General features: G+C 53.5%; 1 protein-coding gene across 1 annotated transcript in view; it reads left to right on the forward strand.

Annotated features, from left to right (window-relative positions):
- Positions 1-12768, forward strand: part of dip2bb (disco-interacting protein 2 homolog Bb) — a 40298-nt gene that overhangs the window by 8274 nt on the left and 19256 nt on the right. Inside the window, exons 2-15 of the mRNA XM_084464534.1 lie at positions 1209-1280; positions 2230-2412; positions 4841-4966; positions 5342-5764; positions 6140-6289; positions 7677-7796; positions 9092-9289; positions 9841-9932; positions 10340-10450; positions 10712-10835; positions 11694-11803; positions 12205-12307; positions 12402-12466; positions 12618-12711. Of these exons, the coding sequence (XP_084320660.1) occupies positions 1209-1280; positions 2230-2412; positions 4841-4966; positions 5342-5764; positions 6140-6289; positions 7677-7796; positions 9092-9289; positions 9841-9932; positions 10340-10450; positions 10712-10835; positions 11694-11803; positions 12205-12307; positions 12402-12466; positions 12618-12711 (1971 nt within the window). The remainder of the gene's footprint in view (positions 1-1208; positions 1281-2229; positions 2413-4840; positions 4967-5341; positions 5765-6139; positions 6290-7676; positions 7797-9091; positions 9290-9840; positions 9933-10339; positions 10451-10711; positions 10836-11693; positions 11804-12204; positions 12308-12401; positions 12467-12617; positions 12712-12768) is intronic.

Genomic DNA, 12768 nt, shown 5'->3' on the forward strand with positions numbered 1-12768 from the left:
GTGTGTGTGTGTGTGTGTGTGTGTGTGTGTGTGTGTGTGTGTGTGTGTGTGTGTGTGTGCGTGTGCGTGCGTGCGTGTGTGCGTCTCCCAGGCTGCTGCTGAATCACCCGCCCCTTCTTCTTCTGCTCGTCCTGTGCTGCTGGCTGAATGTATTGGTTTGTATTATTTATAGTCTGATCCGTGTCCTCCTCTCTGAGGCTGCAGCACAGCTCTGACGGCCCCTGAGCCGCACAGGCTCTCAGGGGCCCGGCCTTCTCCCCCAGATAACACACAGACCTCTTAACATTCACCTCTTTAGCTTTCCCCCAGATACATACACACACACACACACACACAGGCCTCTTGACATTCACCTCTTTAGCCATCCCCCAGATACACACACACACACACACACACACACACACACAGGCCTCTTGACATTCACCTCTTTAGCCATCCCCCAGACACACCAGGTCATTATGTCATCATGGCAGGGCTGCTGTGGGGCTGCTTTTAAAAAAAATGGTTTCACGTTATTTTATTGAGAAGAATCAACCGCGAGGATTTGTTCCATATTTAATGACCGACTGAAAGAGACTCACGCTATCAGCTGTGGACGGCTGGAGTGCAGCGCTGTGTGTTCACTGCCTTCTCTCATCAATAGTTCACCTCATCACGCCTCTCATCTGTAACGCAATCACCTGGAAGCAGAAGCAGAGACTGGGGTCTCCTCCTGGAGGAGGTGCTCTTAGGAAATGTTACTTTCTGTCTTTACACAAAAGAAGAGGATGTTTCATCATAGCGAAAGTGATGTGCTACCCTGGAAATCCAGAGTTCTCGCGAGAGCACAATTTGAATTTTCTCAGCGAGTCACTCTGGGAACGAGCAATAGACTCACTCCCCAATTGCCCAAACCCAGAACCTTAACCAATCACATCGGTGTATCTGATATAGGCGGGCTGAAAGCGTTGCTGTTTTACCGATCGTATACGGCAAGTCTTATCTATTGGTTAGCTCCGCTGGTCTGGATACGTCACCCCTTGCTTTCTTCTGATTGGTCGTAGTGTTATCCAATTGCGTGCAGTGATATTTTCAAATGCATGCTTGGTTCTGCCCATCGAGTTGGGCCATTTTCATTACTCGTTGCCAGACCCTACAGCTTTCTAGATGTGGCTCTGGATTTCCAGTCTAGGTGATGTTGCTGAATGCTGGGTGTGTTCTCTCCACAGGGGACATCACGCAGAAGGGTTACGAGAAGAAACGCACCAAACTGCTGGCTCCCTTCTTCATCCCCCCTCCAGGTACTGACCCCTCCACCCCTCCCCACCTCCGAGCCCACCTCCATCCCTCCTGCTGGGAGAACATCTGTTCAGATCCCTTCAGACGTGGGAAGGGGAAGCGGGAAACCCAGAAATATCGCAGACATGAACGATATGTTTTTGTAATTATTATTTTGATCCATTGCCCCCACGGTGGTGAAGCCAGCGCCTCACTGCTGCCCCCTAGTGGCGCGCCATATTTACTTTATTCAGCCGCCTACACGACTAATGAGATATTTATCATGATGTGAATTCAGCAATATGTATGCTGCAATGATATGCACTAGTATTGTTCTGTTTAGAAGTTTCTGTAGATATACAGGATCACGCTGTAATACTTTTGCACAGTACAGTCAAATTGTAGATTGTAGTAGGTTTGATGTCATCTTGGTGCCCATTACCTAATAACAGATATATATATATATCTGTTATTAGGTCATGTGTAGCATATACTAAATATATATATATATATATCTGTTATTAGGTAATGGGCACCAATATATATATATATATATATATATATATATATATATTTAGTATATGCTACACATGAACCTCCTAAAATGGCGCAATTTGATTGGTTTGCTATCTCGGGATATTGGGCAATATCCCATGATTGAGATCTCAAACTCGGGATATTGTTTTCATTGCGTGACGGTCGTCTCGTCACGCTAACAAAAACAAATAAAACGCTAATAAAAACAAATAAATCCTGGCATAAAGTGTTATCTTGTTTATTTTTAGAGTGTTCACGTGTAGTGTATACCAAAACAATTATTCATAATTGCATAATTGAATAATTGTTAAATATTTGATATCAAACAAGCATTGTCCGAATAAAAAAAATAAAACGCATTTGCTGTTGCCGAGCGACGACTGACTGAATGATGTGTTCACTCTGGGGGGTCTTCTTCTTCTCTCTGTCCAGCAGAGCCTCCACCTCAGAACCACCTGCCACCCCCTGTGCCCACCACCACCTCCTCCACCCCCGGCCACGCCCCTTCCTCGTCCGGCGGCCACGCCCCCCCGTCCTCCAGCTCGTCCCGTTACCGGGAGCGCCGGTCCCGGCGGCCGCACCGCAGCGGGGGGACCCGGGATGAGCGCTACAGATCAGGTGAGCCCCGCCCACTGCAGCCTCTGAACCAGATGGACTAGCTAACCTTCAGGTGCCTTTAAGGCTCCTCCCCTCTCTATCCACCGGCTGTGTGGGCGGTCCTGGTACAGACCCGCGGGGGGGGGGGGGGGGGGGGGGTAGGGTACGGAGCCCCACCAGGGCACTGAGCCCCCACCACACACACACACACACACACACACACACACACACACAATGAGGACATTGGGACTTTTGTGCAGGCCTGCATCTGGCTGCCCGCTCCGTGAGGAGGGACCCATTGAGGGGGTCTTTGTGATGTCACAGGTCGGCTCTCATGAGGAGAGGAGTGGAATACTGAGCAGGGAAAACCTCACCAGGCAGGATGGAGCAACCAGGAACGATCTATCTCTTATAAGAGAGATATAGTAGAGCAGTCTGTCTGTCTGCCTGTCTGTCTGTCTGCCTGCCTGTCTGTCTGTCTGTCTGTCTGTCTGTCTGTCTGTCTGTCTGTCTGTCTGTCTGTCTGCCTACCTGCCTGTCTGCCTGTCTGTCTGTCTGTCTGTCTGTCTGTCTGGCTACCTGTCTGTCTGTCTGTCTGTCTGTCTGGCTACCTGTCTGTCTGCCTGTCTGTCTGTCGTTCTGCCTGTCTGTCTGCCTGCCTGCCTGCTTGCCTGTCTATCACATCAGGCAGACATGTGAGTGTCTAGCTGTGGTTAGGGTTAGGGTTAGGGTTAGGGTTAGGGTTAGCGTCTGTGGTTCCACCAGATCAGACATGAGGAGACGATGAGGGCTGAAGTGGTCCAGACACACGAGACATCAGCTGCTAATACCATACTAACACGTTATCAGGAGAGAGAGGGGGAGAAAGAGGGAGAGACAGAGAGAGATGGAGAGGGAGAGAGAGAGAGAGGGAGAGGGAGAGGGAGAGAGAGAGAGAGAGAGAGAGAGAGAGAGAGAGAGAGAGAGAGAATGATTTAGCCCTGAGCAATCTGTTTAGTGGGACACTGATTATGTCATAATGTTCCCGATTGCTCCCGTGTAACGAGTTGTGCTTGATGATGTTATTCAAATGGTTATGTCTGAGGGTTGCTGTGTGTGTATGTGTGTGTGTGTGTGTGTGTGTGTGTGTGTGTGTGTGTGTGTGTGTGTGTGTGTGTGTGTGTGTGTGTGTGTGTGTGTGTGTGTGTGAGAGACGTTCTGTGCACATGTTCTGTTATGCTGTCTGCATGTGTGCCCTCCTTCCTGCTGTAGATCAACCACACAGCCCTAATGGGTTGGTTGATCAGGGGAACACAAGCGTGTGTGTGTTTGCGTGTGTGTGTCATCCTCCCTCCCTCCCTCTCTGCCAGTGTGTGTGTGTGTGTGTATGTATGTATGTGTGTGTGTGTGCACGTGTGTGTGTGCGTGTGTGTGTGTGTGTGAGAGGAATACACAAAGAGAGAGCATGCATAAGTGCTGTTATGTGATGGGGGGGGGGGGGGGGGGGGGGGGTCTGGGGGGGGATAATAAGTAGCCTCATCCTCTCTCCCAGCGGTGGGGATCCAGTCTGAACAGGAAATTGCTCCAGCGATCGCTCTAAATCACGTGAAAGTCTAAATGTTAAACGAATGATTTAACGTCTGTATGGGTTAATGGCTCCGTCCCCTACCCTGCCTAAACCCCAGGTTGTCAGTCCGATTCCCCACCGCCCTCTGTGTCCCCACCGCCCCCACACCGGTCTGCCCGGTTAAGGGGGAGCGGGGGGCATCTGGGCCGCGTTCCAACGCAGGCGGGATGAGATGGGCCTAATAACAGTGGTTCACCCTGAGCACTGGTTCTGGTCTCGCTGTGTCCTCTATTGTCTCTGAAGGAGGAGCAGGAGAACGTATTGATCAGACAGAGGACGCCTCCTTCGTCCTGAGAGGAGAGGATGCTAGAGACAGAAACTAAAGAATCCTTATGTTGTGGAACTCACCAGTAGGAAACCACCAGCCTTTGTATATAATACTAGATATTTAACTGTATATATATAAAGTTAAATATGTATATATTTCTGTAATAGTTATATATATATTGATATATATAGTTATATATAGTTCTTTAATAGATATATATATACTGCATATACAGTATAGTGATACATATATAGTTACATATGTCAGAAACAATAATCCTTCAGGCATTAGTAGAGTGAACTATGGAGACTCAAAATGGCCCCATTATCTTTAAAATGATCTTGAATCAAACCCACTTCTACGTCCCTCAGGATTCACGTATCTGAGATAAGAGTGAACAGGTAGTGGTGGTAGAGGCTGAGAGGTTGTATCCTGTCTGGACCCCGAGGCTCCTCTCTGATTGGCCCGTCCTGCCTCTGATTGGCCCGTCCTGCCTCTGATTGGCCCGTCCTGCCTCTGATTGGTCCGTCCTGCTTCTGATTGGCCCGTCCTGCCTCTGATTGGTCCTCCTGCAGACATCCACACGGAGGCGGTGCAGGCGGCGCTGGCCAAACACAAGGAGGAGAAGATGGCTCTGCCCATGCCCACCAAGCGCCGCTCCACCTACGTGCCCTCGCCGGTGGAGACACGCACGCCACCAGGTCTGACCCCCTGACCGCCGACCCCTGACCCTGACCCTGACCCCCCCGACCCCTGACCCTGACCCACTACCCTGACCCCCCATCCCTGACCCCTGACCCCCTATCCTGACCCCTGACCCCCATCCCTGACCCCCGACCCTGACACCCATGCCTAACACCCCTGACCCTTGACCCCAGAACCCTGACCTCTGACCCTGACCCCCTGACCTCTGACCCTGACCCCTGACACCCCAACCCTGACCTCTGACCCTGACCCCTGACCCCCTCCACCCTACCCTTCAGCCCTCCCCAGATGGTGCCTCTGGCGGCAAGACCTAACCAATGCTCTGTGTCTTTTCTCCTCCTCCTCCTCCTCCTCCTCCTCCCTCCTCTCAGACTCGTCGTCGGGCTCCGATGACGACGGCTCCCTGCGGCGGCGGTCGTCCTCGGGGCCCCCCCCCGCCGCCCCCCCGACGGGCCTGCAGCTGCCCCCCGCCCCGCCCGGCGCGGCCAGCCCCCAGAGCCCCGACTGCTGGATCAACCGCTCGGTGCAGGGCTCCTCCACCTCCTCCTCCGCCTCCTCCACCCTGTCCCACGGGGAGGGCCGGCCGCTGCCCCAGGGCCTGCCCCCCCCCTCGCAGGCCCCGCCCCCCCAGGCCCAGCCCCAGTACAAGCCCCAGTACCAGCCGCAGTACCTGCCCCAGTACCAGTACCAGCCCCAGTACCAGCACCAGACCAACTCCCACACCCAGACCACCGCCCCCCACCCGCCGTCCCAGGCGGGCGTGGTGGCCGACATGCTGGCCCAGACCCGCCTCGGTGAGTAGACCGGGGGGGCTCTCCTGTGATTGGTCCGTCGTTGAGCCTATCACAGGGCTGTGCAATTAATCACATTTTGATCGCAATTTCGATTTTTGGGGGAAACAATCCCCAGACTAAAATAATTTAGTTTAAACTATATTATTATTATAATTATATATATATATGTTTATTTTATTCATTAAATGTACAGCTGGATACATATTTGTACATTATTTTCGAATTTGAACATTTTGTGTATTTTTTTAAGGGGAAAAAGAGAGAAATGCTGAATAAATGCATCATGTTTTCAAACTCAAAAATAATCGTGATTATAATTTTTCCATAATCTAGCAGCCCTAGCCTATCATCACCCTACTCTCTGTGTCCCCCCAGGGCTCCAGGAGAACAACGGCCCCCCGCCCGACGGGACCAGCGGGGCCCCCCCCACCCTGACCAGGGGCCCCCGGGTGGACCTGACCAAGGCCGTGGTCCGGGGCATGAGCCGCGTCCAGAGCCGGTCCAGCATGATGGAGACCGCCGACGGTGAGGAGGACGGGGTGTGTGTGTGTGCGTGTGTGTGTGTGTCTCTGGGGCTGTGTGTGTGTGTGTCTGTGTGTGTGGCTGTGTGTGTGTGTGTGTGTGTGTGTGTGTGTGTGTCTTTGAGGGAGGTGTCATGAAGTCAGAACTTTATCAAAAAGCTAAATCTCTTTCATGTCTTAGATCTATTTTCTATCTTCTATCCGTCATATCTTAATTCACACTATTGTATTGTGGAGCTATATGAACCGTGGCGCGTCGTTAACCAGCGCTCCCTGTTGTGTTGTCGTTGTGTTTCTTCTTCTGGTCTTTCCACCTGCCATGTTTATGTGGCTGCTGTTAGGACGAGGGAACTCCTCCCAGAGTAAGGAACGCCTCTGGCCTGTGTGTAGCCCCCGTGTCCCCCCCCCCCCCGACACCCCCAAGACCCCCCCTGCTCTTCCTCTGTGTGGTCTGACCAGGACCCCGAGCCCAGAACAATCTCCACCGTTCCACACAGAGAATGCCCCCCCCCCCGCCCCCCACAGTGTGCCGACCCCCCCCCCCAAGTGAAGTTGGACCAGACCCCTGTCTCCACACCACCGTGTCCCCCTAGACCGGACCCCCGTCTCCACACTGTGTTCCCCTAGACCGGACCCCCGTCTCCACACCACCGTGTCCCCCTAGACCGGACCCCCGTCTCCACACCACCGTGTCCCCCTAGACCGGACCCCCGTCTCCACACTGTGTTCCCCTAGACCGGACCCCCGTCTCCACACCACCGTGTCCCCCTAGACCGGACCCCCGTCTCCACACCACCGTGTCCCCCTAGACCGGACCCCCGTCTCCACACTGTGTTCCCCTAGACCGGACCCCCGTCTCCACACCACCGTGTCCCCCTAGACCGGACCCCCGTCTCCACACCACCGTGTCCCCCTAGACCGGACCCCCGTCTCCACACTGTGTTCCCCTAGACCGGACCCCCGTCTCCACACCACCGTGTCCCCCTAGACCGGACCCCCGTCTCCACACTGTGTTCCCCTAGACCGGACCCCCGTCTCCACACCACCGTGTCCCCCTAGACCGGACCCCCGTCTCCACACCACCGTGTCCCCCTAGACCGGACCCCCGTCTCCACACTGTGTCCCCCTAGACCGGACCCCCGTCTCCACACCGTGTCCCCCTAGACCGGACCTCCGCTGTGCTGCTCCTGGTTCTTCTGCTCTTCATGAAGCAAGCTCCTCCCGTGTGAACCCCTGATCCAACCAGCTCTGTGCAGTTGAATCAGGAGCAGCACCCCTGAGACGCTCCAGTGGTCCGACCCAGAACCCCCCCCAACCCCCCTGTCACACTCACCCAGCCCCTGCTCCTTAATCACTGTGTGTGTGTGTGTGTGTCTACGGTCTTCTCCCAGGGGTGCCGGTGAACAGCAGGGTGTCCACCAAGATCCAGCAGCTCCTCAACACGCTGAAGAGGCCCAAGAGACCCCCGCTCAGCGAGTTCTTCACCGACGACTCGGAGGAGATCGTGGAAGGTGAGGCCTTCATGACGTATCAGAGTCCTTCATGACGTATCAGAGTCCTTCATGACGTATCAGAGTCCTTCATGACGTATCAGAGTCCTTCATGACGTATCAGAGTCCTTCATGTCATATCAGAGTCCTTCATGTCATATCAGAGTCCTTCATGACGTATCAGAGTCCTTCATGACATATCAGAGTCCTTCATGACGTATCAGAGTCCTTCATGACATATCAGAGTCCTTCATGACGTATCAGAGTCCTTCATGACGTATCAGAGTCCTTCATCACGTATCAGAGTCCTTCATGACGTATCAGAGTCCTTCATCACGTATCAGAGTCCTTCGTGATGTATCAGAGTCCTTCATGACGTATCAGAGTCCTTCATCACGTATCAGAGTCCTTCGTGATGTATCAGAGTGCTTCATAAGGTATCAGAGTCCTTCATGACGTATCAGAGTCCTTCATGACGTATCAGAGTCCTTCATGACGTATCAGAGTCCTTCATCACGTATCAGAGTCCTTCATGACGTATCAGAGTCCTTCATGATGTATCAGAGTCCTTTATAAGGTATCAGAGTCCTTCATCACGTATCAGAGTCCTTCATGACGTATCAGAGTCCTTTATGACGTATCAGAGTGCTCAATAAGGTATCAGAGTCCTTCATAATGTAAACAGAGAGAGGACTCTCCGACCTGGGCTTAGTGCCTTTGGGTTCTGCCCAATTAGTGCCAGACAAATGTTTGTATCATGCTGCTGCTGTTGTTATGTAATTAGTTCACTTGTGTCCCCGTCTCACTCTGTTCCTCTCTCTCCCTCTCCCTCTCTCTTTACTCCCCCCTTCTCTCTCTCTCTCTCTCTCTCTCCCTCTCTCCTTCTCTCTCTTTTTCCCCCCTTCTCTCTCTCTCTCTCTCTCTCTCTCTCTCTCTCTCTCTCTCTCTCTCTCTCCCTCTCTCTCCCTCTCCCTCTCCCTCTCCCTCCCTTTCCCGCTCCCTCTCTCTCTCTTCCCCCCTCTCTCTCTCTATCTCTCTCTCCCTCTTTCTCTCCCCCCCTCTCTCTCTCTCTCCCTCTTTCTCTTCCCCCCCTCTCGCTCTCTCTCTCTCTCTCTCTCTCTCTCTCGCTCACTCTCTCTCTCTCTCTATCCTTCTCTCTCTCCCTCTTTCTCTTCCCCCCCTCTCGCTCTCTCTCTCTCTCCCTCTCTCTCTCTCTCTCTCTCTCTCTCGCTCCCTCTTTCTCTTCCCCCCCTCTCTCTCTCTCTCTCTCTCGCTCTCTCTCTCCCTCTTTCTCTCCCCCCCCCCCCCCCCCCCAGTGCCCCAGCCGGACCCCAACACCCCGAAGCCGGAGGGCCGTCAGATCATCCCGGTGAAGGGGGAGCCTCTAGGGGTGGTGAGCAACTGGCCCCCGGCCCTGCAGGCCGCCCTGGCCCGCTGGGGGGCCACGCAGGCCAAGAGCCCCGCGCTCACCGCCCTGGACATCACCGGGAAGCCCCTGTACACTCTGACCTACGGTAGGTCAATCCTCTACACTCTGACCTACAGTAGATCAAACACTGACCTACGGTAGGTTGAACACTGACCTATGCTAGGTCAAACACCCTACACTATGACCTACGGTAGGTCAAACTCTGACCTACGGTAGGATGGGGTAGAACGGGTAGGATGTCTCCTATGTCCTCCATGAGCTCTGCCTCAGGGCAGGCAGAGCGTACTTGTCAGTGTGGGCTCAGTTTATTCTGCCTCTGCCTGGTGTTTTGGACACGTTATTTTCAGCTGCTGGCCGTGGGATGTGATATGATGTAATACGATGTATTATGATGTAATATGAGGTAATATGCAGAGAGTTGTCCTTCCAGTTGGGCTGAATATGTCCGTGTGGACGTGAGGTTGATCATTAGAGTGTGGCGCCACACAGCTCTGTGCTGCTCTCTGTTACAGTCCATCTAGTCTCGCTTCTGTTCAATCCCCCACTGGATGCTAGGCGTCTACTTTGGTCTGCAGTGTGTGTGTGTGTGTGTACTGAATGACCCTGTGACCCTTGACCCCTGACCTGTGACCCCAGGGAAGCTGTGGAGCCGCAGTGTGAAGCTGGCCTACACCCTGCTCAACAAGCTGGGGCCCAAGAACGAGCAGATCCTCAAGCCTGGGGACCGGGTGAGGCCCGTGTCACATGACACACAGGATCACGTGACATCACAAGGTCACATGGAGATCACATGACACCACGAGATCACATGACACCGTCATACTGGCCATGTGTCTCCTCTGTCCTCTGCTGTGACAGTAGGAGCCTCCACCCAGAATGCTCTAGAGTAATATGTATAGGGGTATGGATTTGAAAAGTGACTGAATAAGCACAGGAAATATTTAATTTTGTACTGCAACTGCTAGTGTTATTTTACTTTACTCTTTTATTTATTTATTTTATGACTGTCTGTTTATGTCTTGTGTATATTGTGTATCCCTTTTGTGGTTCCTTGTATTGTCTCAAAAAAAGAAAAACAAATCAAACATTGTTGAATAGGAGCCTCCACCCTGCGTGACCCCTGGTCTCTCTGCAGGTGGCCCTGGTGTACCCCAACAGTGACCCCGGCATGTTCTGGGTGGCCTTCTATGGCTGCCTCCTGGCCGAGGTCATCCCCGTGCCCATCGAGGTACCGCTGTCCCGCAAGGTAGGCCCCCCGCCGGGATCCCCGCCCCTTCTCTTATCAACGGTATTTCAGTTCTTTTTTGAAATGGGACCAGTTCTTCCAGGACATTTCCATTGCGTGTTGGTTGCCGTGGAGACACTAAGTATGGGGTGTGGTGTGTGTTGGTTGCCATGGTGATACTGAGGATGGGGGTCTGGTCTGCGTTGGTTGCTGTGGTGATACTGAGGATGGGGTGTGGTGTGTGTTGGTTGCCGTGGAGACACTGAGGATGGGTTGTTTCAGGACGCGGGGAGCAGCCAGGTGGGCTTCCTGCTGGGCAGCTGCGGGGTGGGCCTGGCGCTGACCAGTGAGATCTGCCTGAAGGGGCTTCCCAAGACCCCCACCGGGGAGATCCTCTCCTTCAAAGGTCTGTTTCATTCAGAGGATCACAGATGCTGAAGTATGTGTCATGGTTTAGTATCACGTCACATTGTGACTTTGATCATCTGCCAACAAGCTGTTCAGAATATTAAATCATATTTACATTCTGCTCTTAATTCAGTTACACCGACTCCCTGCTCTCTGTCTCCCTGTCACTCTGTCTCACTGTCTCACTGTCTCCCTGTCACCCTGGTCTCACTGTCTCCCTGTCTCCCTGTCTCAGTCTCACTGTCTCACTGTCTCACTGTCTCCCTGTCTCTCTGGTCTCACTGTCTCCCTGTCACCCTGGTCTCACTGTCTCCCTGTCACCCTGGTCTCACTGTCTCCCTGTCTCCCTGTCTCAGTCTCACTGTCTCACTGTCTCACTGTCTCCCTGTCTCTCTGGTCTCACTGTCTCCCTGTCACCCTGGTCTCACTGTCTCCCTGTCTCCCTGTCTCAGTCTCACTGTCTCACTGTCTCACTGTCTCCCTGTCTCTCTGGTCTCACTGTCACCCCGGTCTCACTGTCTCACTGTCTCCCTGGTATCCCTGTCACCCTGGTCTCCCTGTCACTCTGTCTCCCTGTCTCAGTCTCACTGTCTTCCTGTCTCCCTGTCTCAGTCTCACTGTCTCACTGGTATCCCTGTCTCTCTGTCTCCCTCTCTCACTGGTCTCCCTCTCTCACTGGTCTCACTGTCTCCCTGTCTCACTGGTCTCACTGTCTCCCTGTCTCACTGGTCCCACTGGTCTCACTGTATCCCTGGTCTGTCTTGTCTCACTGTCTCCTTGGCGTCCCTGTCTCACTGGTCTCCCTGTCTCACTGGTCCCACTGGTCTCACTGGTCCCACTGGTCTCTGTCTCACAGGCTGGCCCCGGCTGAAGTGGGTGGTGACGGACTCCAAGTACCTGACCAAGCCCTCCAAGGACTGGCAGCCCCACGTCCCCACGGCCAACACGGAGCCCGCCTACATCGAGGTGAGCCCCCCCCCCCCGGGTCCTCACAGTGAGACCAGAGCTGTGTTCGAAATCGTTCCCTATTCACTCACTTACTATGCCCTATATAGTGTTTATGATATAGTGAACTATATAGGGAACGAACAAACGAGAATTCGGACACTACGCTGAACATTTCTAAACGTCATTCGCGGCAGTAAATACACGAGCACATTGCATTGTGGTGTACGGGAGTAACATGTAGGGAACGTCGCATGTTCACTCCAATTTTGGGTGTTTTATTGTCCACTATATAGTGAAGGAAATGAACCACTGAGAATTCCAACAGCACTAGAAAATGCCGGGCACCCTATACAGCGCACTATATCCGTGCTAGGGATCCGTGATAGCTCATGCCTCTGACCTCACGTCTCCCCCTGCAGTACAAGGCCAGCAAGGAGGGCACGGTGATGGGCGTGGCCGTCTCCAAGGTGGCCATGCTGACCCACTGCCAGGCGCTGACCCAGGCCTGCAACTACTGCGAGGGTGAGCCTGGCGACGCGGCGCCCCGGGGATCCAAACCCTCGCCCAGGAGGCGCGCTCTGACTCCCTCTGTGTGTGTGTGTGTGTGTGTGCGCAGGGGAGACCATGGTGAACGTGCTGGACTTCAAGAAGGACATCGGGCTGTGGCACGGCGTCCTGACCGTAGGTCCACAACTCCTCAGGAAGCACCAGAGTCTGTGTGCTCTCTGTGTTTGGATCCCAGTCTCCTCAGGACTGGTTCACCTGTGTGTGTGTGTGTGTGTGTTCATGTCCGTGTATGTGTGTGTGTGTATGTGTGTGTGTGCGTTCCCAGGCTGTGATGAACAGGATACACACCATCAGCGTCCCCTACGCCGTCATGAAGGCCTGCCCCCTCTCCTGGGTCCAGAGGGTCCACGTCAACAAAGGTGACCTTTCACCTCTTGTCTCAGGAAACTGTCAGTGGCTTTTTAACATGCATGTCT

The sequence above is a fragment of the Micromesistius poutassou genome, assembly GCF_964030765.1.
Source record: "Micromesistius poutassou genome assembly, chromosome: 2".
In the NCBI taxonomy this organism is placed as follows: Eukaryota; Metazoa; Chordata; class Actinopteri; order Gadiformes; family Gadidae; genus Micromesistius; species Micromesistius poutassou.